Source organism: Phyllostomus discolor, chromosome 7 (genome assembly GCF_004126475.2).
Source record: "Phyllostomus discolor isolate MPI-MPIP mPhyDis1 chromosome 7, mPhyDis1.pri.v3, whole genome shotgun sequence".
Classification (NCBI taxonomy): domain Eukaryota; kingdom Metazoa; phylum Chordata; class Mammalia; order Chiroptera; family Phyllostomidae; genus Phyllostomus; species Phyllostomus discolor.
Genome location: NC_040909.2, coordinates 9,136,138 through 9,163,655, shown reverse-complemented (window position 1 = coordinate 9,163,655; position 27,518 = coordinate 9,136,138). Strand labels below are relative to the sequence as shown.

At 45.8% G+C, this 27,518-nt stretch overlaps 1 protein-coding gene and 1 pseudogene across 1 annotated transcript in view; one reads left to right on the top strand and one right to left on the bottom strand.

Moving 5' to 3' along the window:
• Nucleotides 1-27,518, bottom strand: part of ULK4 (unc-51 like kinase 4) — a 317,975-nt gene that overhangs the window by 206,206 nt on the left and 84,251 nt on the right. The window contains 7 exon segments of the mRNA XM_036030480.1: nt 1,209-1,353; nt 1,450-1,501; nt 7,345-7,439; nt 7,542-7,593; nt 13,918-13,974; nt 14,123-14,244; nt 15,795-15,928. Coding sequence (XP_035886373.1) covers nt 1,209-1,353; nt 1,450-1,501; nt 7,345-7,439; nt 7,542-7,593; nt 13,918-13,974; nt 14,123-14,244; nt 15,795-15,928 — 657 coding nt within the window.
• Nucleotides 8,501-8,608, top strand: LOC114502226 (annotated as a pseudogene).

The window sequence follows — 27,518 nt, the reverse complement described above, 5'->3', positions numbered from 1 at the left end:
ATCTGTCAAAAATCACATTTTACACGAAACCCCATTTTTAGGCATCTTATTATCACAAAGAAGCATATAATTACATATAGTTTAGAAGTGTCAGCACCAATAGCATGAATTAATCCCATGACACGAAGTCATATTCACCCACATAAGCACACACACAGTCAACATGATCACATGCCCCTCCACGATTAGGATCCACTCTGAGGAACACATCAATTGGTAGGAGATTTCACCACTGTTTGAGCTTCACAGACGCACCTACACAACCCGGGTTGGCCTAGCCTATTGCAAACCTCAGCTACACGGGACAGCCCACTGCTCACCTCAGCTACACGGGACAGCCCACTGCTCACCTCGGCCACACGGGGCAGCCCACTGCTCACCTCGGCCACACGGGACAGCCCACTGCTCACCTCGGCTACAGGGGACAGCCCACTGCTCACCCTGGCTACATGGGACGGCCCACTGCTCACCTCAGCTACACGGGACAGCCCACTGCTCACCTCGGCTACAGGGGACAGCCCACTGCTCACCCTGGCTACATGGGACGGCCCACTGCTCACCTCAGCTACACGGGACAGCCCACTGAACACCTGGGCTATAAGGGACAGCCTACTGCCCCTCAGCTCCAAACCTGTGCAGCATGTTACGCACCAACAGCATGAGATTAGATCTCCATGCTCATCCCCATGTTCTGTGTGAGCGATGAAAGGGAAAAGATAACTCCTTTCTGTTAATGAATACACTACCTGTTCCACAAAACCCCTCCAAAACAAATATTGTTTGTAACTAAACAATTTCCATTACAAGAGTTTGGCAGGGAAAAAGATTTCCATTTCTATGATTTCTCAGTAGGGCCCAGAAAAGTTCCAATTTCATCTCTCAGTACTCCGATCAAGTTGACCTTGAATAATACGTATCACCCCTGGAGCCACAAACACCTTTAACTCTGCCTAACCTCAGAGTCGGGTGCCTGCGGAACACAGAGAGAGCTCTAAATGGGTATTTTGCAAGAGGGACTGAGATTCTCCGGGGCCCTCTGCAGGTAATAGTTACTGCCTCCGTTTCTAACCCCTCCTACAAGGAGTACACAAGCATGTGGACGTGAATATAAGGACACGGAGACCCCGGTGCCGTCACTGTATCTAATCCAACGGAAGCACCCTGGACAGCCCACCCGACTCCATGTGCGTGCAGCGCGTGGTACTCACTGGGGAAGTAAGCCATCTCTGATGAGAGCCAGCAGGTTGCTGTCCGCATCGACGTCCGCCTCCTTCCCGCCGTCCCCAGCCTCCTGGCTCACCAGCAGGGATGCGGTTTCTGAGAGCAACCGCAAGCTGAAGAGCCTCCACTCCACTTGAAAAGAAAAGAACGCCGAGCCTGTGACCGCGAGGACTCAGAGTGAAGACAGGACGTGTACTTGCTGGGACTCGGGCTGACGTGGTCACTCACCATTTTGACTTTGAACCAAGGAGACCAAGGGTGGCAGGATATAATCTACAACCTGAAAGAAAAGATGTTAAAGACTTGGTTCAAATCTCAGTAAACACAAAACTGGTAACAAGCACTATCTACGCTTTTTTTCTCACAGACAGAATCACTGATCAAAGGAGTGGGGGCAAGGGAATCAACACCTAAATTCATCGTGGATTTCAAGCCTGCATGACCTTCAATAAACCATCAAGCTGACTTAACTCTGAAAAAGTCCTCGGGTCAAAGTGACATTAGGATCATCAAAACAGTAATTAATCAAAACCTGCAGGATTCACGAAAGGAACTTTAGTATATAATGGAAAATCCAATTGGCAATTGGCGTGGGTTGGCATTAAACCATCAAATTCATGTATATAAGCTGGTGATCATCATTCAAGTTTAAGATAAACAACGACCAAAATGTTGGAGGAAAGGAGACATGTGATCCTCAGGTTTTGTCAAACACACCCAAGAACTAGGACTAGGTAATCTTGGTGATTTTTAGAAATAAATGCAAAAGATGTAAATCCACTTACAAACCACCTCTATGATTTACGAGTAATACCAGGCAGAACACAACCAACTATGGTTTAAAACCTCCAAAACAGCAAGTTTTTTTCCCAAATAAAAATGGACAACGGGGAATGTCGGTGGGTGGAGAGTTGTGCAGGGAAGAGAGGAATAAAGGGGGGGAAATGGGACAACTGTAATGGCATAATGAATAAAATATATTTTAAAAAATGGACAATGAAGAAAGGACAAATCCCTTTCAAGGTCTAATTTTGGTATCTATTACCTCATTTGGTGAACCATTTTGACAACCATAAACAAAATTCCTATTGTTTACAGCTGAATTGATTCCTAATCCCAATTGTACACTTGCCCTCTCTATGCTGATAAAAAGGCCGGAGAAGGCTCACAGCCCAACACCCGCGCCCTGCTGTCCAAGCCAATGAAATGACGCCCTGCACCGGCAGGGCCCCCACACCTCACCAAGCACGTTAACAAGCCCCCTGTACAATAACACAGGACTCCAACGGAGGGAGCCGCAAGGCACGGGCTTGAGGAAGGAATTCCTATGGGAACCCAGAGACAAGAGGAGAGACAGATCAAGGATGTGACAGAGAATAATACCGGACTCTGAAACTCACAGCTACAGCCAAAGGTAAACACGGCCCGGCTCGGGACAACCGGCCAGGTAAACATGCATTTCACACTAGAGGCTCATTTCTCTCAGTTCATTTCATCAGGTTCGTTTCTGTACTGGCTTAGGTGAAGCAATGCTAACACAATTTCCAATGTATTAGGATTAAGCACATGTGAAAATGTGCTGATGTTGTTAGAGACCAGAATTTTCACAGAGGAGGAAGGACACACAACTATGGGCAGAGGAAGGCGAGAGAGAACTGTGTGGGGGTGCATTAGGCTTGAAGACACGTGTGAATTCATTCATTCAAAATATGTTACATGCATGTACGTGCATGATATATAAGCATGCATATGAGTGGGTTATGTGCATGTGTTCACATGCATATACACATGCACAGATATCCCAGTTGTGTTTCCTGGAAGGGCCTAGAAGCTCAGACATCTCAGGAGATGGAAGCACACTTAGAGCCCTGCTTGCAATCTCTCATGCCATTTCCCAGCGAAGGGATCCAGGGCTCCCAGGGGAAAGGACTCATTCCAGAGCCAGGCCAGAATATCTCGCTGTGCCAGAAAGTAAAGAATAGCTCAGAAGGGTGTTGGGGTGTGTCAGAAGGACACACGAGCCAACTTGAGAGGGTTTCCACTGGCCAAACCTGGTGTCATTTGAGCACAAAACGATAAAAACAGGAATCTGTGATAGAATGTTGATAGGTGCCCACACACCAGTCCCTGGAACCTGCCCATCTGTTGCCTGACACAGGAAAAGAGATTTTGCAGGCATGATTAGGTTAGAATTGTGAGATGAGGTGTTCATCCTGGATTATACAGGTGGGCCCAGTGTAATAACCCAACGTCCTTACAAGAAGGAGGCAGGAGGGTCAGAGTCGGAGAAGGAGAGGTGACAGCAAAAGCAGGAGCCAGAGTGGCAAACTCGAAGAGGCTGTGCCGCCAGCTTCGAAGATGGGAGAAGGGGCTGCGAGCCAAGGAGTGAAGGCAGCCCCCCGAAGCTGGAAAAGGCAAGGAAACAGCTCTTCCCCTCAGAGCCTGCGAAGAACGCGCAGGTGTGCTGACATCCCGATTTCCGCCCCCGAGACCCGTTCTGCACTCCGGCCTCCAGCACCGTGAGACACGGACTCTGTGCTGTGTCCAGGCACTCCACGTGTGGTCATTTGTCACAGTAGCTACAGAAAACACATGCAATGAATACAAGTCTATGCCGATGATCAACTGATAGGCAAATAGGTATGATAATTCATAGCAGTTAGCTTTGCAAAAAATAAGCTTACATTTACCAGCTTTAGTAGCCACTGCCAAACAGGTTGCCCAAGTCGCTGGGCCAGCCTACCCTCCGACCAGAAGTCTCTGAGGGTCCCATTGGTTCTGCATCCTCACTGACTCTCCGGATAAGCTCACGAATTTGGTTTACTTCAACTACTCAGTATTTATTAGCCTCCACGCTTTAGTTTAAAAACACACGAAAAGGCAGGCTCTTCATAAAAATGACCTAGCTTATTCTTTTAAGTTAAAGAAATTGAAATGTATTTTAGGTGACTTATGTATATTATTAGCAGAATTTTCTGGTAAGAATCACCTTTATTTTTCCACTTCCTATTATAACACATATTGAAACCACCACGCATGGAACAAATTCTCTGTCCCAACCAAATTATTGTCGCATTTCTAACTTCCCTGCAGGCCACGCTGATCATTCCCAACTCTGAAACACTGAATAGGCTAAACTCTGGGAACTCTGGGGAAAAATCTCAGTTAAGCACTCACACTCAGCAAGAATTAAATGCATGTAACCACTTCCATATAATCAAGTTTCGATCAGCGACCTTGAACACAGGCTGTGCTAATACTTCAAACAATGTTATGCTCCTCAGGGTGCTGAATCCTCAACTCCCTGTATTCCAGCCACAGTCAAGCAGTGGTAATTAGAGGATTTCCCACGAGTCACTGCGCTAAAAAATCCTTTCACGAAGCCCAGGAGTTGCCATGAAACCACTCCTCTCATAATACACATGACAGTTTCAATGACTATTACCATAGCATTTCATGAGTGGAAAATCAACTAGTAAATGTCTACTGAAATGTAAGCACAGATATTTATAACTGCTGGGTCACAAAAAAATCATCATTGGGTTATTATTGCCCATCAGAGAAGAGTCAACAAGCAACACCAAGGCAAACACTGTCTCAAGAGCAGACTGAGAATCATTCCTCAGAAAGCGACCACGGTACACAGGGCTCCTGCGGACAGTGGGTACTGTTGAATGAACTCTCACGATGGAAACAAGTTTAAAAATGCCAGATAAAATAGAAGAGAACAAAATCTTAAAGATACTTAAGGTCCAAAAAGACAATGAGGAAATTTACAGACCAGTTTCTGAATGAAAGCCTCAAGGAGAGACTGGAGCAGAACTCAGCTCTCAGAATGAGCATGTGTGTCCAATGATCTTAGCACATTCACGGGCTGTGCCCTGGAGGCGCTTACCCACGATGCAAACATCGAGTTCCAGGCGGGCCCGCTAGGGTGAGAGACGGGGGTCTGAGTGCCCGTCTCCCCAGCACGCAGAGTTCTGTGAGTCTCCAACACCAAGCTGGGCTCAGAGGAGCGGGGACCACACACCCAGAGTAATAAGGGGAGCCAGATCTAGTCACCAACCCCTCCACATACACTCACACCCCTGGGAAAGGCTGAGAAGGCTGCCCTGGGAAGCCACGGTCTCAGACTATAGTCTCAGGGATTTGCAAAACGGGCACCAGTGACCTTAGTCTAAGGCAGCCCCGACTGACAGAGCCCCAGATGGACACGAAGCCTCTGGGGGAGGAAACAGGCAGGCCGGGCTTCAGGGAATGCCTGCGGCCACGAGCAGTGAATACCAGGAAGGTCTCCAAGAACACACGCCGATTTGGACACGAGCAAGTTGCAACAGGCACCACAGCACACTGCAGTCTTCTGATGTTGGAGTCATCGTACCTAGCGTAAAACAGCAAAATCCTTCAAACGTGAACGGATACACCACACGCTGGGAAATACACTCAGGGAGCAGAAAATTATAAAAAGCAATATAAAAACAGACGTGCAGAATTTCCACTGATAACAAAACTTCTGCACATGAAAAAATAAGTCAATGGCTATGTTTAGCACCAAACTGGAGGACGGCGAAGACAGAAACAGGATTATCCAGAACAAAGCCAAGATGCCTGGGAACATAAGCCTGAGATAAAAGACGGGACACACAGAAAACACGGTGAGAAAGCCCACTGCACCTGTGGTCCGAGCTGCGGAGGGAGGCAGAGAGAGAACAAGCAGAGAGGACGCTGAGAATTTTCCAGAAACTATGGAAAAAGACAATCCACAGACTCAAGAGGCACAGAGAATCCCACGCAGAATAAATAAAAGGTTACATTTAGTTAAATCACAGCGCATCTACAGAAAACCAAAGATCCTCCCCGTTCACCCCTCTGAAAACTCCTTAAAGGGAGGGAAAAAAAACAAAGATTATTTTCACAGAAAAACAAAACAAAACAAAAAACAGACCATCAGCTCAACTCTCAATGGCTACAATTCAGAACAGAGGGTAATGCAATAACATCTTCACAATATTCAACAGTAACAGAAATAACTGCTGGCCTAGAATTTAATACCCAGATGAAACCTCCCTCCAGAAACAACGACTTCATCACGGAGTTTGCCACCAGCACACCCAAGCAAAGAAAAACAGAGAAGAAACCAACTGGCTCTTTGATAAAGTTGATAAAACTAAAAATAACCTCTAGTCAGATTATAAGAGAAAATAAAAAAAGGAACAATAAATGACAACCATTTGAAAGGAGATATTAGATTCAAAAGACACTGAAAATAGGTGGCAAGAAAACATTATGAACTTCTTTATGCTAATGAGTGTTTAAAATTAGATGAAAAATACCAAAAAAAAAAAAAAAAGCCGACTTGAACGAGCACGTCATAAATTCCCAAATGGTCACCAAGCATTTGAAAAACCACTCAGTCTCATTCATAGTCTGGATCACACAAGAATGTTAAACTGGGCTGAAATATTGCTATGTAGGCACCCATTAGAAAGAGCGAAACGACAGGAGCTGGGAAGGATGGGGTCAGACGGTTACGCTGCCGGGGTCGACGTCACCCAGTGCCTCCTCTTTGGACAACACGAAGGTACTCAGTGCACAAGCTGAGTTTACGTGTATCCTGTGACCACTGATTGCGTTCCTAAGTATGCACCCTAAATGTAATGCATGCTTAAGTAGAGCAAAACACATAAGCAAGAACATGTATAGCAATATTTGTAAAGGCCCCAAACTAGAAACAGCCTAATGTCTATCAAAAGTAAGTAAGTGCCTTGGCTGGTGTAGCTCAGTGGATTGAGCTCAGGCTGTGAACCAAAGTGTCTCAGGTTCGATTCCCAGTCAGTGTACATGCCTGTGTTGCAGGCCACGGCCCCCAGCAACTGCACATTGATGTTTCTCTCTCTTTCTCTGTCTCCCTCCCTTCCCTCTCTAAAGATAAATAAATAAAATCTTTTAAAAAAAAGAAAATAAATAAATACAAAGCACTAACCATTTAAAAAAAAGTATTAAAAAAAAGTAAGTAAGTAAATCACGATGTACGTGTATACTAGCACTCAGATCTCTACAGCACGCAGAATTCCCAAGCAAAGAAAGGAAAAGGCGTATTGCTCAACAGCGGCCAGAACTGACCGTAGAGCAATAGTCCTTCAGTAGAATAGGGTACTGTATTATTGCTTCAAAGGCCGACAACGTGATCTTGATAAATTCTTCTGATGCCACCACTCCTGAAAAGACAGTGAATCATTACAGGTGTTTATTTACATGTGTAAAATCACAGTGTCAAAGTATCTCAATCACGGACGCAAAATGTCCCACCGTCTACTCACCTACGGCTCCTTCTATGTTAGTTTCTCCGGAGTCCACCGATTTAATATGGCTCTAGAAAATAAAAATATCAGCAAGTGGAGATTTCAAAATAACTCTGAAATAAGATATATTGTTTTACCCCAAAACTTCCTACCATGCTTAATGAAATAACTCATGAAAGGTGTTAAATATTGTACCACATACATATTATGGACACTATAAGCATAGTTTTAAAATATGATCCTATGAAACAGTATATATGCATCATAAACTATCATTTTTAAACATACAAACATTGATATCGCTAGCAATAAGATTTAATGTTGGAATAAATGCAATAGTAAGGTAAGTCCAGGAAGGACAGCCTGCAAGAATGAAGAGGATCCAACCGACATGATACACAACCATTTCCAGTAGCGGCCACACTCGCTCATGCCCTTGGAAGTCACCGAGAACGGCCCCTCATCGGATGCAGCAGTCATCTCAAAGGAAGGTCAAGCACCAACTGCATCATGACGCAGCCCTTAGTTCAAGGCCAGTCTTCCAATTTACCACTGTTCCCAGTCCCTCCCAGATGCCTCTGACCCCAACCCAACTCCCTCGGCCCACACACCAAGCTCACGTCTCCTTGCGGGACACCCCCCAACACTGTTTGAAAGGCAGGCCTGGGCAGCTGGGCTGTGAGCTCCCTGGGCGGCCCTCCCACCCCCGGGCGGGTGAGTGTCCCAGACAGAAGAGGCGCTCATGAGCATGACCCAAACGCAGCACTGACTGCCAGCCTGCGCTGGGCAGAGGCGCTGCACCGGAGTTCCTGCCCCGGCCCCCAAAACAGTACATGTGCCATATGTGGTATAGGGTAACAGATAGCAAATAAAATATAAGATGACCTCAGAATAAAAAAATAAATAAGCAAGTCGCTTGGAGTGGAAAATGGGGCAACCACGGTCCAGAGGTTTTTCTTAAAATGTTTGACAAATAAATCGCTTCTCAGCCTTTTGACTAAGATCAAGTGTAGTATCTGTTCTTACCAGTTTAAAACATTTGATAAATATAAAAGAATATATAGAACATATACAAAAGAACACATGTATAGATTTTTTTGTTTTAAAGAACAAAGAAAATCCTGAAACCCGCCCATCAAGCTAAGAACTAAGACATCCCCAATTCTTCGCATGAGCGTCCCCCACCCTGCCTGCCTGTCATCGCCCCAGAGATAACCACGACCACAAATTCATCGTTTCCCTGACATTCTAAAATAGTTTTGCCCTGGCTGGCGTAGCTCAGTGGATTGAGCGCGGGCTGGGAACCAAAGTGTCCCAGGTTCGATTCCCAGCCGGGGTACATTCTTGGGTTGCAGGCCATAACCCCCAGCAACCGCACATTGATGTTTCTCTCTCTCTGTCTCCCTCCCTTCCCTCTCTAAAAATAAATAAATAAAATATTTTAAAAAAAGAAAAAAAAGAATTAGTTTAAATAAATAAATAAATAAAAATAAAATAAAATAGTTTTACCACACACACATTTGTCCCTAAGTAGTATGCTGTTTGTTTGGGTATTCTTGAACTTTACTGATTATCTAACTTTAAATGGTTCACACCAACGGGACATATGTAACCAGTAAAGTATGAAAAAAAGTAAAGTATAGGAAAATACTTACAATACTACATTAAATGGAAAAAAGACAGTGCAAACCTATAAACATGCAGCATAGTCTCAGCCATATGTATCAGTATATGTCCAATGTAGATATGTGACATGTATGTAAAGCTTTTCTACAAGCAAGTGCATATATGAATAAAAACAACGCAAGGCAGAAAAGCACGTTGGCAATGGGTGCCTTTTAGTGTGGAGTAATGGATGGTTGTATTTTCCTCAATTCTCACTGTAAGTTTCTACATTTTCTTTAAAAACCATACATTTTATGATTTAAATAAGTAAGCACAAATTGCCTGTGGAGAAAATCTTAAACTAAGACATATGTTCTTATTTCAAACTGAAAATATGGAACATTCTGAATTCCTTTTTTTCAGTCTACAACGAAACTAAAAAGACTAAGAAAGAAGTAACGTAGTAAATTTGCAAAGCAATGCAAACGTTCCATGATGATTTGGGTGAAATAATTTCATGAAATTTGAAGATGAGCACCTAATTTTTGCTTAGTAACTATGAAGTTGACGCTGAATTAAAAATTCATACAGACACGTCTTTTGACAAATCTACAAAAATGTCTAGGGATTACTAAGAACGATAAGACTGAACATGTGTACATCATGACCTTCCCTGTTTCATTTTTAAAAGGACACGTAGATAACACACACACGGGGGTGAACGAGAGCTCCGAGGAGGGACCCACCAGCAGAGGCCCCCTCTGGCGGGGGTACGTGCCGAGGCTGGGCGGCGTGTTTGCTCTCATTTCCCGCCTTGCCGAACTGTTAGAATTTTCCACCGTATATGAATGTGTTTCCTTTTCAATGTCAATCAGGGTTATCTAGAGGGTGAAACTATAGGCTTCTCTCAACTTATTTCCTCCCTTATGCTTCCCCTGTTGGATTTCATAAAACCCCTACTCAATGTTTCACCGATTTACCAATGATATATCGGCATGGGAAACACCAGGGTACCCCAGCTTCAAAGCCAGGAGTCCTAGCAGAGGAACTAAAAGGACAGCCACCCACCTGTAGATGCGCTCCTGTGTGAGGGAGCTCGGGGAAGGACACGGCCCCCCAAAGCAACAATGGAAGGCTGTGCCTCAGGGGCAGGCCTGCACCATTCAGGGTCCTGGAGAACTACCACGACAAAGCTGAAAACACATTCCCAGAGCAAACTGGGTATATAAGCTCAAGGCTTGTAGAACATGGAGAAACATTCAACAAGAACACTCACATGGCAATGAATAATCATATAGCATATTTTTTTTAATATAAAGAGTGTCCTGTCTCTGCCTTATTTACTACAAGTGAAGTAAAAAATCAATCAACAAAGCAACACGCACTTCAAATGAAAACCCGCAGAGGGCAGGAAGGTACGCCTTCTCTTTCAATAACTATCTCCATGCTCGGAGGAAGTCAAGATTCATGAGCGATGGAGATTACAATTATATCCTTATATGAAAATCCATTAGAATTTTATCATGTCTTTCGTTCCTCTTTTATTTGAAAATCGGAATTGTGATGCCTATTTGCAGACAACTATAGCCAGCACACAGCCATCACACTTTTATAAACTAATGAGGCCAGAACTTAAGAACAAACACAAAAACGTTCTCTCTCTCGGCTCATTAATCGGGAGCATTTCCAAAAAGACACAGGAAACACAGCGAGCAGTAGGTTAACGCCCGTCACGAGCTCCTGAACACATCTCCTCGCTGTCATTGCTTGCTACTCCCCGGCCCAATGCAGCGGGGGCCCCAGGCGCGGCAGTATCCACCGCAGAAGTGCCCACCGCGCTTGCGCAGATGCCTGGCTGCTGAAAGCACCCGCGGGCCCTTTATTTTACTGGAGAGGAAACAGGTACGAGGAGGACACGCTGCCTCTGCCGATGAGAAGTGACAACGACAATAATCAGCTGTGCGCGCCTCTCCTGCCTGGAGCTGTCGGAAGCTCCGTAATGGTTTATGGGTACCCTGCCATCTTGTTCCCAAATAACAGCCTCTTTAAAATATAACAAGACCACCATTTCCTTTTCTTGGTGGGGCAGGCGGGGAGTTAAGTCTGTACTCATGCCTCCATATGGAAGAAGTATCCTCAATTTTTCTACCTAAAAACTAAAAGACGTCTACAGGTCAAAGAGGCAAACCATGCTCTGGTGCGAGTCTAGAAATGGAAGCCAATGGGAAGCTTGACTTCAAAACTCCTCCGCCCAGCCTCCTCCATCAGGATGGAGTGGGGATCCCGCCAACCCTGCCTGCGGTCTCCACACCCACCCGGGGCAGGCCAACAGCTCCTGCAGAGCTGCTCCACCAGAAGCTCAGGAACTTCTCGGCAGCCAGTTACCGCCACTGGACAGAGCTGCTAAAGGTGGGCCAAGCACGAATCCCTCAAATGAAGACATATTTTTAAAATATAAGCAGACAACAGACCTGCCATAGTACAGTAGCGACCCCAAAGATAAATCTTGGAAAACACAGAAATGTTCTTCACCCCCGGAGAGACCAATCAGGCTTTCCAGACACCAGCATCTGCGTGTGAGTGGAACGAGCCACCAGGACAGAGACGCACTGGGCTCTGGACAGTGTCTCGAGGTCATTCCATGGGCCGTCCACAGAACATGCATAGCCGTGCTGCCCAGAACAGACCAAAAACAAAACCTCCCAAACCAGTCTAGGAAACTTCTGTTTAAGCACAATTAAAAAGAATTCTCTGAAAGCGGGACACTCAAGAGGCTATAATTGGCTAATCTGCACTGCAGATTTCTAAGAGGCTGCAGAATGTTGGGGAGCTGGCTGCACCTCACAGCATCAGCCGGGCGCTACCAACTCGAATGGCATCTTTGGTGCCTGCTGGATAGATTGTGAATCAACTCACAGAAGCAACGTCCAACCCTCAACAGTTCATAGTAATGTGCACGAGAGCTGTGTGGATGACTAAACCCAGGTCCTTAATTATAGTCAACACTTCTCTCCCCATCACTAGCATTTCGTCAGCCATCAGCACTGGGTATGAGAAAAGTGAACACGCAGCTAGGGCCAAATAACGGATGTGATCAGAAAAACGGCAAATCATTCTGGGGCTGGCCATGATTCCAACCAGGAAAATCACCTGAAGGGCACTGAAAGACCTTTTCCACTGTATTTGCCTAAACTCCCTCTACCTGAGTGACATTATAAGGCAAAAGAACTGATTAGAATTTTCCCACATTGTAATTGTCTTTGAACCGGGTCAGGTATTTCCATTCCCTAAGCGGGCCTGCGTGAGGATGTCTCTACAGGACGCCCCTCGGCCGCACAGAGCACACCCACGCCTGGGGGCCCGGTGAGGAGGCCCTTCCTCCGGCGGCCTCCCGCCTTGTCTCTGAATCACAGGGAGCAGTGGGGGTCTCCCTAAAACACAGACATGTGATTCCTGAACATCCATAAAGACCTTTACGTTGGAGACACTTGGTAGTTCCTTGAAAACCCAGAATGCACTCAGTTAACATAGGCAGAGAGAAGTACTCCACGTGAGAAAAATGTAAGAGAATGAACACAGGGCAATTCTAGCTGTCCCAAGCAAACCCTGTGCCAGAATATTCCAAGGTGGGCTCCACGAGCAAATTTACCATTTTCAGGCACTGATCTATGTCATGCAATGGAATTACAAATACAGAACTCGGTCATGCTAAAATGACACCCATCATGTGCCTAAGAGCAGATTGAAAAGCCAGTTAAAGAAGGTGGTAAACAAAACTCTAATAATTTGCGAACTCTCGAGTGTAGAACAAAAATTAGACACTTTGTAGAATCTGGATTCAAGGCGCTGGGATGACACAGATTTGAAACCGAGCACGAAAGGACCCCCCACCACACTGCCTGAGCACGCTCTGAGCACGCGCTACTCACAGTCAGTGCCTGCACTCACCCTCTGTGTTTCAAAACAGCCCTCCTCGCCCCATGAGGAACCTTCTAAAGAACCACCTCCTAACTTGTGGGTGACGGTCATTTTTGTATACTCCAAAGTAACAATAACACTGAGATGTTTCCTTCATTTTAACTAGATGCCTCTGCGGCATTTTGAAAATCTCATTTCAGTGTTTATTATAAACATCAAAGCAAGACTGGAGATGCTGCGTGACAAATGTCTTCTCTTTCCCTTTGAATAGCTCCCGTGTTATCAGCGATATATGCTGGAACTGTGCCAGGCAAGGGGGAAAGGTGGCATAATTCATGAGCCTCCATGTGGACAGAAAAACGATGTTTTGTGAGCAAAAGCTGGAATGAAAACAAATCACTATTTGTTCTTCACTGTTAGCCATCTCACCAAAATTAAATTTAAAAAAAAGTTAAATTGAGCTTTACTTAGAGAAACGCCATCCCATTAAGAGGTTGTACGTAATAGGAGAACGTAAGCCACGGTAAATAATGATGATAATATATTCGCAGCACAACATTTTCACCAGTTTCGTTATTTTAAATTTTTTCATGATGTTTAATACCAAAATCAATAAAAGTATGTTCTATGGACTTATCTGCCCTACTCGGGGCTGTCTATGCACAAAATACATTATCAGGAGAAAATGTATTTTTCTCCAAATGTCAAGTTTTATTATCATCAACAGATAAAAATATAAAAAGGTCACTTCCCTAGAGACAAATAAATACCAACAAGAATTTTCAAATCACCTCATTCTGACACCAAGTTCCACAAACAGCAGAGACAGCCACATTTGTATTAGGGACATGAAAAATCCAGTGTTACTCACAAGGATAGTTCCGTAACTGAAAAGGAACTCTTCCGTGACGACTTGAGGTCGAAACACCTGTGTGATGAGAGTTTCCATAGATTAAATCCTGAAAGCCATGGACGAGGGGAAAAAAAAAACGAGTCTGTTTCATCTGAGTGGGTGCGTTTCCGTTTACAAAGAAGGGAGTCACCGTTCTACTATTCTTCTCTGAGTGAGATCGCACCTGAGAGGTGACGAGGTGAAGCACTATGGGCATCAGGGGGAGGCACATCTTCAGCTGCTTCGCTTGGACCGTGGATGGGTGTTTGCGACCGGACACATTAGCCAAGGCGTTGAGAACGTCACCTGCAGAGCACATGCCGGGGCGCGCATGAAGGTCAAAGGCGACAGACACTGAGGGATGCCCGGTCACGGCTGGAGACCCAGTGCGGCTGCGGGGGGAGTGACTCTCCGCACAAACGAAGGAGGAAGACGCTGTGTGCCTGGCTCGCAGACACCGTGACAAAAAAAGGCTGTGGCTTCTGGGGCAGAACGGATATGAACACAATCTCTCTCCTCTAGAAATTTAACGTCGAATATATACATACTATGGTAGAGTGGTGGCTTTAGAAATCATTTTTCTTCCTTGTTTTGGTATTTTCCAAATTTTAAGCATAAGCACCTATGACTTTGGTAAACAGAAAAATATTAAAAATAAGTGAACTGATTATAGATCACAATTTTTAAAAATAGAACAGAAGGAAATAAAAACTGGCTGATTCATAAAACTTCTCACTGGATGATAAGTCCAATAATAAATAAAACGTGTGCGGTGGATATTTGAATCCTATCATCATGTCCTTAAAAAAAATGAGTATTCTAACAAGAAACTCAGCTACCAATTAACCAGACAGATTATGGCCTTCAGACCGAGGTTCAAGGAAGGCTATCTAAGATAAATGGTGGAAAGAAGGGGAAGGGACTAGTCAAAGAACATGTATGAATGGCCCACAGACATGGACAACAGTGGGAGTGAGGGGGTAGGGTGGGAGGAGGGGGACAAACGGGCAAAAATTGGGACAGCTGTAACAGAAGAACAATAAAATGATTAATAAAAAATAAATAAATGAATCTTGAAACGCTCTATTTTCAATCATTAACTTGCAAGAAACTCTCCCCCAGTATCAGTAAGAAGTTAAAAGGCATGTCAGTCAGCCATGGAAATATTTTCATTACTCCAATTTACTATTATGAATTGCAGAGTCTGAGTATATTTTACCATAGTGGATTGGATCAATTTAACGTTTGAAACATTTCTGGTTTAATGCTACATCTGCTGAAAAAGCATGGAATGGGATTTAAACTAAATGTACACATGCCTTACATTACTTTAATTTCTGCTGTACTAAACGGCCTTCACAAATCACTATTAGATATTTGTATTTAAAACTTGTCAAACCAAAGAAATTATCAAACGTTAATCAAAAGTCCTTCATGTTAAATGTTAATGCTTATGCATCTTTAAGTTCTTTTAACGATAAATAAATGTGCGGCTCTCATCTGAAGGGAAAATATTTTCATCCAGAATTAAGCAGAGAGAAATCTTGAGGAAAGTACCCTCAAGATTAAATAGCGTCAGGCCAACTGTAAGCAGTTAAAATGCTTTGCTTTGATCAGTTTTCCAAAGTCACCAGCTTGCCACCGAGGCCACCTGAACACTACCTGACCACCACCTGCAGGTGGCTCCCTGGCCCCACCCCCGCCCCCCCATGCTGTCCCTGATGCACAGTCATTAGGAACACAGACGAGGCCCAGGCACATCCTGAAACTGCACATCCAGGAACGAGTATCCCTGCACTCGCCTGCGGGAACAGGCCAGCAGACTGGAAGAGAGGCGAAGCCTGCGAGCCACTCACCCAGGACCCGCGGCAGCTCCTGCACGACGTGACGGATGAGAAGGCCCAGGCACCGGGACAGGTACTCGCTGCCGCTCTGCTGCTCCTTGCCGGGGCTGGTCTTCCTGCTGTCTCTCTCGATGTACATCACCAGCCTACGCACGGAAGAGGGCCACAGATTACCTCCCGTGACGAAAGCATGGATGGCGGAGTCTGAAAATGCCACCCAGGCGAGTGCCTCCAGGGGGCACAGACCCAGTTTGGAGGGTGACGTTTGGATTTGTGGCAACTTGTCGGGCGCGGTTCGTTGTTGCCTCACAAAAATCCAAGCGCTGATGCAGGAGGAAAAGAAGACAACCGATACCCCTGCCGGTGTATCACAAAACAGTGCCCTTGGCCCATGGAGAGAAACCGTGTCCCCGGGTGACAGTGAAAGGCAAACAAACACATCTGGACAGGAGAGGGTTGCTGGTGTTTCAAGGAGCCACAGCAGAACCACAAGCTGTCTGCACTTTGTCGCCATTAGCAATGAACTTGCTCAGAACCTGGGGCTGGTCAGACGAATTCCAGCTCCTCTAGTAAATCACACACACACACCCCCAAAGAAAGAGTTGCATTCCCACGCTGGATTTCACACGTCCTTTTGTCCGGTAGTTTGATGATTGACATCTGCCTTTTAAGAAACTGATTTCTTTTTCAAACCACTGGCATTTATTTATCATCAATTTCTGAGCCACCTGTTTCCACCCCAGAACCAGGGATCATGCTGGTCCGTCACTCTAGATGCTTAGGGTGTTGCTGAAAAGTTTTAGGTCTGTTTCCATCCCCTTTGCTGGACCGCCAGTCATCTCCCCAAGTTCCCATCCCCCGCATCTCTCCAAAGGGCGACGAGCCCACTGACTTCATCAGGCGAAGGCCCCTCCCTGCACAGCAGCCTCCCTTGGCACCGTCCATCCCCCAGCTCTGTCCTGATCTCTCCTCCCAGCCAACGCCTGCTCCTCAGAGAGAGCTTGCAGCCAGCTCCCACCATAAACTGGACAGAAGTGGTTTTACCCATAATCCATACACGCCAAGTACACTGAAATCTTAACCCTTAGAATTCGGGTGGCTCTCGTGTAGATTTATTCACGGCTTTGCCTTTCTGCTTACGGTTACTCGGAGCCCTATCTGTGAGCACCTGGGGAAAGGACGAAGTCAAATGTTTAAGTTCCATATAAGCAGATGGCATCCTCTGTTCTGGTCGCTGATCACAGCCAAGCCGCACTCTCATAGACGTGTGACAACGGTCAAATGCAGAGAGAGAAATGACGAAATCAGCAGAAATGTATCAGTGCTGCTTCAAGAGTTCAGCGCACGGATCTTCTCGATAACGAGCAGACCAAAGACACGGGACACCACCACTGCACAAGTCAAACCCAAAACCTGTGGAGCTTAAAAAAGCAAATTCACACTTGTCTATAAGGAGCTCCTTTACCCGTGACAAAATTTAATAATGTGCTGCTTAATTACCGTAGTCTGAAATATCTCTCAGGCAAAAACTACTCATACTTTTCAAACACTAGCACGGGCTGTCGGCACACGGGGAACTACCCACCGCATCAGCTGGGAGAAACGAAAGACCGACGGGACCCAGCGCAGCAGGAAACTGAGTCTGGAGTGACGCTCCGCCCCTTCCTTCCGGGACGCTCTCCCTCCTGCCTTGCCCTCACAGAGTGTGTTTACACGAGCTACTGAACACATTCACGGGACTGATAAGGCACGCTAGTTATGAAAAGAATTTCATATTCCACAAAGGAAATGAAACGTGGCAACGTTTGAGCGTCGTGCCCCTACACGCTTTCCAATTGCTCTATGACGAAACCGCATGTGGTGTTCCTTGGTGTTCTACAAGGGTATGCAGTTAAAAAGATCAACCATCTGAACAGTAATGCAAGTAAACCACAAATAAATAAGGCCACGCCCTGGCTGGTGTGGCTCAGTGGGTTGAGCATCGTCCCGCAAACGGAAAGGTCTCAGGTTCTATTCCTGGTCACGGCACGTGCCTGGGTTGTGGGCCAGGTCTTGGGCTGGGGACCTCCAAGAGGCAACCAGTCGATGTTCGCACATTGATGTTTTCTCTCCCTCTCTTTCTCCCTCCCTTCTCCTCTCTCTAAAAATAAAACCTTTTAAATACACACATACACACACACATACACACACACACACCTCTCCTTCTCCCCCCACCATTACATTTAATAGGACCATTTCTCCCCAGGACTTCTCTATTTCCCAGTCTATGCCCACCCCCACTTTCCTCCATTTCCCTCTGGGATTCATTCCCTCTAACCGGACCACAGATTTCTTAGTCCTGTCTCCACAGGAACCCTTACGCTCATTCCCCACATACCCCCTTTTATTCTTCCCTCACCTGCCTTGCAGAATGTCCTCCTGCTGTACCTGCACGCTTCTGTGGCCGGACTCTGCCATGTCCTGTGCTTGTTTATCTCTCTAGCACCCATACCAGTGCAGCGGCGATAGTACAGTGAGCTCAGTGACAACAAAGACGGTGACATCTTGTTTATTCATTCGATAAATATTTGCTGTGTCTACTACAGGCCAAGCACTTTTCTAGTGGATGTGTATACAGCTCGTGGAATGCAAGTTCAAGTGGGAAGAGATGTCAATTAAATAAATAACTAGAAAATAGTGGGGGTGAGGATAAGTCTCACAGCAAAAAGTGAAGAAGAGTAAGACAGTCACTAGTCGGAGCGTGGTGTGTCCCTGCACGGCTGGAGCACAGCAAAGGAAAGGATCGGAGAGCAAAGCAGCCTCCAGACCTGGCTAGACCTGGTGGGCCACGGTAAGAACCTTGCCTTTCCCTCCCCATAAGGAGGAGTGGCATGATCTGACCTGCGGCTACAATCAGCACTCTGGAGACCGCGAGGAGTACGGGCTACAGAGACATAAGAAGACGGGTTAAGAAGCCAGTATAACAGCTCAGGTAAGACACTATGGCAGTAGTATAGAAATGGTATGAATTGATGAGATGCTGGGTGCCTTAATAAAGGTGTAAATAACTAGATTTGTTATTGACTGGACATGAAAGAGAGAGAGAACCTGAGAGTAGCTCCACACAACCAACCAACGGGAAGAGCGGAGCAGCCACCGGCCGAGACGGGCGGAGACCGCTGCAGCAGCAAGGCCGGGGCAGACAAACCACTGTCAGACGTGGAAGTGTGCACATCATGTTGGCAGCTGACGGGCAAGTCTGAGTTCCCAGGAAAGGCCTGGGTGGGCGGCATTAACCTGAAAGTGACCCTTGGGCAGGTGGTATTTAAGGTCATTAGAACTGAATGAGATCGCCTGGGGATGCAAGTCTTGGGAATGACCCTGGGAACCACCACTATACAGGCTGAACATGGAAAAGGAAACGGAGAAAGAAAGAGTGACTGGTGAAGAATGAAGACGACCAGAGAGAGCGGTCGGGCCGCCAAGCAGAGAGCACTTCAGAGAGAAGACCGCAGACCCCCAGTTACCAGTCAAGGTGAGTTAGATGGTTCAGACAGACCTTCCCACCAACAACAAAACAACAATGAAAAGTATTCAATAAAATGCATATCCACTTCATATATAATCATATCGAATTATGTAGATTACAGATAAACACACGCACACAAAATGCCTAACTCTCTACTGTTACAAAAAGAACTTGTGGTTCGGATGAAAGCATCACACGCTGTCTCCGGGACGATTCAAATGCAAAGCGAGATGACAAACTGGACCCGGAAGTACTGTGTCACCGACGCAGCGCAACTCCAGGAACTGACGTCAAACGCACTGCAGTGACCCTTCGATAAAGCAGTGTACAAAGGGCACGTGGACTGCTGAAAGAAACATGCCTTTTGAAGTATAATAATGAAAAAATTTGAAAGCAACACTTTATTTTATATATATGTAATTGTAAATGCATATGTGTAACTACAGTAATAAATATTTATAGTCACAGGTGGATATTTGTATATTTCATCAAATCCCTAAAATAAATACACACACACACACACACACACACACACAGAACATGGTCCCAGAAGAAACATCTGTTTGGAACTCCCATCAAACGAGGCTCTCATATTATAGCCAGGATTGCTTTCAATTCAAACCACTCCAAGATACGTTCATCCGATTCCAGCTTTTGTGTGGAAAAGGAATGGCAGGAGGGCTCGGTGGATGCAAGACTAGATGCAGGGAGACCAGTTAGGAGGCTACGCCACGGCAGAGAGATGCTGCCGGCTTGGAGCTGGGGGGCGGGGGGTCTACATGGAGAGAAGCCAGTGATGGGGGTGAGGGAAGATCTCACGAAGGAAGAGTCCGTATGGCTTGCTGATGAGTTGGACTGAACGGTAAAAGCGAGGGTTACTTGGAGGTGTGGGTTTGAGTAACGATAAAGAAAGCTACTGAGCATTTATGAGTGTTACTGATGGGGAGTTGGGGAGTGGAGATGATGGAGTTAGGAAGCCGATTTGTTTCATGTTAACTTGAGGATTCTTCTTGGGCAAGCCATGGACCACATTAAGATTAGCCTGGAGATACGGATGCGTAGCAGCACGTATGTGGCATTTGATGCCACTGGGGTAAAGGAAATCACCTTAATGATAGAGAAAAAGGGCCCAGGGTGATGCGAAAGAGGGATAAACAGCAAAGGGGCTGAGGTGGGGAGCTAAAGAGAAACACCTGTTAAGTTCCCACTCTGAGCCCTATAACTACAAAGGAAAATTCTGGTTCAACTTGGCAAGTTGAACTCAGGCACTTTATTGTACTTCCCATTTTTACATATTCCTGCAGAAAACCCACATTAGCCGTAAAAACAAAAAACTGTGCCATTCACGGCCAGAACCTTCAGAGAAATTCCTAAAAGCGCTGGCGTGGACATAAGTGGATTGAGGGGAGGCCCAAGCACACGGGTGGGAAATACCCACCTGGGAGGCGGGTAACCCAGCAGCACCCTAACCTCTGAGTGGCAGGAGATTGGGACAAATTTAGACTTAGGAGCTGATAAGAAGTGCGTTTCTCACCCCCATGAACAACTTTCTGAATGAGCTGCGTACCAGAACACCTGGCACCAAAGTCATGCGGACTATAGGGAGAGCGACCACAGGGAGGCCGCAGGAAAGCAGAGATTTTAAAGCAAAGGAGGGACTTTGATTTGAGTGGCAGTGGAGAAACATTGATCTAGTAGAGAAATAGATAAATGATGCGAGGGAGGAAGCCAGACAGGCGATTAGGAGTTATAAGCGTGCAGGTGAAGGGGAGGAACAGAAAGGAACTCAGGAGAAAGGGGGAGACTGCCTGGAAATGGTGTGAACAGGAGATGAGGTTCCAGTCGGAGCAGGGCGCATTCGCATTGTGCGGAATCGATTATATGGGTTGCGGAAACAGAGAAGCCACGCTTCTTGCTTGAACTTAGCCGAGGCTCCTCCTTGGAGAGGCCACTAACCCTGCCACCCCCCATTCCTCCTGTCTGGGACACTCTCCCTCCCTTTGAGTACTGCTGAGCTACTCCCTGTGTCCCACCACGGACTATTGCCCTGTCTGTTTCGACTGCAGACCTTCCCACGGGCAAGACGCTACTGGAGTAAGATGTCGCCTAGCTCTCCATCCCATCCGCATTCCTCTGGGACAGCTTCACACCTGTCCCTTGCTATAGCCATACACTATTTCCAAAGAACCCAAACAGCACACTTTCCATTGCTTCACCTCGAGCCCATTTTAATCGACCTTCTGCACATCCTTCCTCTTACAGTTGTTGCTTCCCCCACGCGGGAAAAACCTGTACTTGAAACGTGAGATGCATGCTTGCTCTCCTCCATCTCCCTGTCGGAATCCTCAGAAGCTCCTCATCCAATTCAATATTCCTGTCTATAATTAGAGCTAGGGTTTCTCAGCGTATGGTAGGTGGTAAGTGAAGTTCTAGCCTCAGTTCAAACTACAGTGACCCAGGTGCCTATCTGCAGACCTGCGCTGGGATTGTTTGTTCAGTTCCGAAATGCACAACTGCAATAGACACCGGCAGCAAGGGGCGGAGTCCATACATGACTCTCTGATCGGTGCCAGGAGGGCTGTGATGACTGGTGGAAGTCCCTGGCACATTCCCCCTCGCCAGATAGGAGCCCATAGCAACAGAAAACCAAACCGTAGGAATTAACACCAACAGCAAAAAAAAAAACACTGAAAGGTGCAGGGGAGATAAAATCTATTAGATCCCCATTTAAACTATTAGCCTGTGCAAAATCTTAGAAAATGACTGTGATGAATCTTAAATGACGGGATTATCCAAAATATAAACAGGTGCGACTCCCATGGCTGCTGCGGTACGATTCAGTATCTCTACGGGAGCAAATCAACACGGCCCTGGCTTCGTGGCTGCCAGTGCTCTGTAGCAACTGGAAAAAACCCACCAGCGCGTGTCTGCTTTTACTCATCGGGATGAACAGTAAACATTCACCGTCTTGCCTCTGAGCGAAGCCAACAACCCTGCTCTTGGCCATAAAACAGCCTGTGAAGAACTGGATCATCCTGATGTTCCAGGAAATGCCAGGCCTGCGCACCACCTTGATGAAATGAAGCTGATTGGACCTGAGGAACAGCTAGCCGCAAGCACTTTAGGCATCTTACTAGGACACGAGAGACCCGTAAGAATCAATGGGCCTACTGGTCCTCGGTAGTTTCCGGGGCTCAGCGGTCTAAAGCGTGCTGGGGCAGCCCTTCAGGTCCAAGAAAGTTATTGCATCTTCTACTGACTGTGACCAAGAAAGTGGCCCTTTGTGAACCTAGAAGGCAATACACGCCACCTCTAAAGGTGTCTCTCTGATCCTTTTCTGCGACACCATAAACCTGCAGGTGGCAATGGCGCTGCCGTGAACACAGGCTCCGCTCCCACTCCAGTCTGCGGGGTGAGCTGCTCGGCCACTTGGGCCTTCTGACCCAGCGGAGCTACGGACTCTGAGTGTCTGCGGAAAACCGGGGTGGTGTAGGGGGCCCCAGGGAAGTCAGTGAATCAAAGCACAACTCTTTGGAGTCGCTCTGGGCTGAAGGTTTGTGTCCGCCCACAAATTCACATGTTGGAATCCTAACACCCAATCTGATGGTGTCGGGAGGTGATTAGGTCACGAGGGTAGACAGAGTCCTCACGAATGAAATTATCCCAGAGCTCCCACCCGAGTCCCCTGCTCCCTGTGAGGATCTAAGGACAAGCCTGTGACCCACAGAGGGCTCCCACCCCATCATGCCGGCACTCTGGTCTCAGTCTTTGGGCCTCCAGAGCTATAAGATGTAAACACCTGTTGGATGGATATCAGCTACCAGGTCTTTGGTATTTTATTACAGCAACTCAAACAAAGAGGTTTTAGAGCTAAGCCACATTCTCCTCTGCAGGTCACTATTCTTTTTGAGAAACAGCTCCTGGTAGAGAATGAACACACGACTACTGGCATCAAGTGATCACGTGATCCGAGTGACCAGTCTTTAACTGTAGCACTGATCTGACTGACACACAGCCACTAGGTTGGGCACGCACAACCTAGTAACAGCCAGAACCCACCATCAGTAAGCAGACTGATCAGTATAAGAGGCTGAGCTTGAACAGGTGCAGGATGTACCAGTAAACCACATGAGGAGGTGGGTCAGATTCCTTCGGCACAACCTCCTCTGCAGGGCCTCTCCCCTCTTGATCCTGGTTAAGAATTATGTATGACCAGCGGGGTGAAGAGGAAAAGCACTGGGCCTGGTTCGTGACCGGTTCGCTACAATATACTGGCGTTGATTTAAAGCAGACCGCGGCAGCATCACACACCGAATCAGAAGTGCCACTGAAAAGGAAGGCCTTCCAGTTAGCAGAATTTCAAACTGTTGTGTCCCGTGTTTAAATGGAGATGTGGCCAGAAAGACAGACGCACGCTGATTCGTGGCCGCTGACTGGCCGCTTAGCAAGAGGGCCAGGGACTCAGAAAGGGCAAGATCTGAAGCCTGACGAGAAGCTCTGTGAAAGGGGGGTGCTGGGCGGACGTCTCACAACGGGCGGAAAGCATGAAAGCATTTCTGCACCATGTGGATGCCCGTGGAGCCTTCTGGAGAAGGCTCTCAATAACCAGCTAGACAAGATGACATGTTCTGCAAATGTCACTCAAACTCGTTTCCCCAGCCGCCCCAGGGCTTGCTCGGCGGGCTCAGGCACGAAGTGGCCAAGGTGGCAATGACGGAGGCTATGTGTGGATTCGGCAAAATGGATGCTCCTTATCTTGACACTGCCACTCCGGCCAACGGGGGAAACCAAGGCTGAGCCCCACATGAGCCCCGTTCCCTGGGGAGACCGGCCGGTCACCCAGCAACAGCTGGTTTATGGAAGGAGCAATCAGCTCTCCTCACTGCAACAGTTATGCATCCTGTATAAATTTGCTTTCCCTGCCCATAAACTTCTGTTAACGCCACTAACATTTAGGCTTAAAAAAATGCCTTATTTAATACATGGTAATCAACATAACACTACAGCCGATCAAGGAACTCACGCACAGCAAAAGGAGGACGGTAACGCGCTCGGGCCCATGAAATTCGCTCATCCCAGCCAGTCCCCCATCACCTGAAGAGCCCAGCCTGACCGCAAGGAGAGTGGCCTGCTGAAAAGTCAGCCGCAGTGCCAACTGGGAAATAACACAATACAAACATTGGATTCTATCTTCCAAAGCTGAAGCATGTGTTTTGAGTCAACAAACAAAACATCTGCGTTTGTCCCATCCATGGTTAAAATATGGATCTGGAAACCAAGGGATGGACATGGGAGTGACCGCCTGCCACTATTCCACCTAAGAACCCATCGCCATGACCCTGAGCTCTGCTGGATGGGCCTCCAGGAAGGAGAGTTTCCACCGGAGGATACAACAGTTCGGTTTTAGGGAATGGAGAGGGTTCCTCTACTGGGTAGGAATGAGTGATCATGGTTACTAAGAGAGAAGTGGGTTGCCGCCAAACTGCCCAAGGCAGGGGCAGACTGGAGTCCAAGGGTCCTCTGAAGAGCCGCTGGGCTCTTCCACACCTAGTGGATAAAGCCCACGAAGGCTCAGCAACCAAGAGAGGGCAGGTTCAGCGCTTTCAGGCACTGACATCCCCAGTGATGTGCAAACCTGTATGTAATTCAAGTTTATTTATAACAGCGGAGCTACTGGATCATAGAGATTCCTGATACACGCTTTTAAATGCCCTCAAAAAGGGAGCCCCACCAGCTGGTTAAAAGTGGTCCCTCTCTCTGTACTTTGGATATAAGATGGTGATAGTTTCTCTTATTAACTTGATATTACAATGGGTAGAAATCGTATTTGGTTATTTTAATTTTCATTCCTTTGATTACTAATGAGGATATCTGTTTACATCTTTAGAAATCTTTTTACAGTGCATAGATTAACTCTGTTATACATGACGTAAAAATTTATAAATTTTGTTAGCATGGAATTTTTTTATTTATGATTTTGGGGAAATATAAAATGTTTAGTCTATATATAGCCAAATTATCAGAGTTTCCTTTTATGGTCTTTTTTTTTTCATTGCTTTTCTACTCAGGAAAACTGTCCTTATCCATATTTAAACATATTTTCTTCCAGCTGTTTATAGTTTCTTTTGGGTATATAATTCTTTAATCCATCTGGAATTGACTTTTGTATGGTGTAAGCTGAGAAGATCATTTTTCCCACACAGTTAACCAATTACACAGAGTAAATATTTCTTTTTAAAAGATCCTTCTTTTAAGATCAAAGCAGATTTTTTTTTAAATTTCACTGATTACCATATTAATAGCAATGCCATGGGAAGGGGGGAGCCTCTCGGAAAACCCGATCCATCAGGAGGACTGACATTTCGGGCTCCCAGCGAACCTACACAATGAACATAAAAGCCTATTCATCCTCTCAAAGGGTTATCATTTCCAGAGACACATAGGACCCTGTTTTATCACCTGTCATATTCAATATGAGTATGAAGCCATTTGCAGAAATAGGTGGACGTTTGGGGGCAATCATATCATTTTTATCTGATTCTGACAGCTCCATTTCACTTCCTGTCACGCTAGAAAGATTTGAGAGCCGACATCATAAAAAAAAAAAAAGGTGCTGAAACTTAATCCATAAAAGGCCGATGGTGACGATGGTAGGCAGGAAAAAATATCTGCATAATGCAGCAAAGGTTATGGAGGGCTCTTGATGTGAGGTGTCCATTCACAGGCAGATGGGCAGCACTGTGGCGAGCTCAGAACTCCAGCTGCTAGTGGAGTTTCAAGAGCTAGGTAAGGGAGAACATTTTTCCCATATAAACTCATCACAGAGATTTTTAGCATGTCTCGGTCTCTCTTTTCCATGCATTTATACTCACCCTTGCATCTTATGCACATACAAATGTAACGCATGGGCTGCAGAGCACCAGGAACAAATAGAAACCATCTTTGCATAGTCTGTACTGGATGCCTATGTGTTTCTGGGAGCAATTTATATTACTAATTTTTTAAAAGATTTTATTTATTTATTTTTAGAGAGAGGGAAAAGAAGGGAGAGAGAGAGAGAGAGAAAGGTCGATGTGAGAAACCTCGATCAGATGCCTCAACCGGGGACTGAACCCCCAACCGAGGCATGTGCCCTGACGGGGAATTGAACTGGTGACCCTTCACTTTGCTGGACGACACCCAACCCACTGAGCCACACTGGTCAGGCTTATGTTACTATATCTAATCTACAAAGTCTAAAAACTTTGAGCTTTGACTGCCTTGAGGATTTTCCTACTTCTTCAAAATTAACTGGTACCTATTACTAATATTTCTTGTAGTTTTTGAGATGTTTGTTTGTTGCTTCATGAAATAATTTCCTCAGTAGAAGTCAAACATGCCTATCGTAATAAGACTAAAAATAAAAATGAGTAAGGATACATAATATCTTCTCTACCCCACCCTCCTCAGAAAACCAACTGGTATATTCTTCCATGCGGGTTTATTAAATTCTGTACAAATATGCACAAATAGAAGAGTTTTGCCATTTTTAGTTGTTGTTGTTGTTTTACATTTGGCCTGCTTCCCCTGGCCAAAGAACAGTCAAATCCCTGTTGTTTTTTACAAAAACAACAACTAAAAATGGCAAAACTCTTTTATAAGAGTTTTATAAAACAACTGAATAATATAATATATAATTAACAATTACTATATAATTGTCCTTTCATTTTTACACTTACCTATATATAATAAACATCCCTCCAAGTTCATCAAAGGAACCACCTATTTATATTATAACTATATCATCATTTACTGAAGTGTTTCAGCACCAGTGGACATTAACTATATTTCCAGATATTAACCACTAGCAACAAAGATGGATTGGACACCCTCATACACATTTTCTAAACATTTCATAACTCTATTCACAGCAGCTAAATACCAAATGCAGGCCTGTTAGACCAAGGTCAAGAGTATTATTAGGAGTCACACATTTAAGAGTTACTTTCCACAAAGTTGGAGCAATTCGCATTTCCACGAGCAATGTTTAAAAGTGACTTTGGATCTCCAGCTCTGCCAAGTTGGCATAGCCCCATTCCTCTCAGTCCTCCCTCTTAATAAAACTAAAAATTCCTGGGTGTAATACTTTTTAAAGCATAAGAAGCTCCTGGAAGGCGGACGGTGGACTGCCTGGAGACGGAGACCGTGAGGAACAACAGGGCAGTGAGTCTCCTCAGCTGCCGTACTTC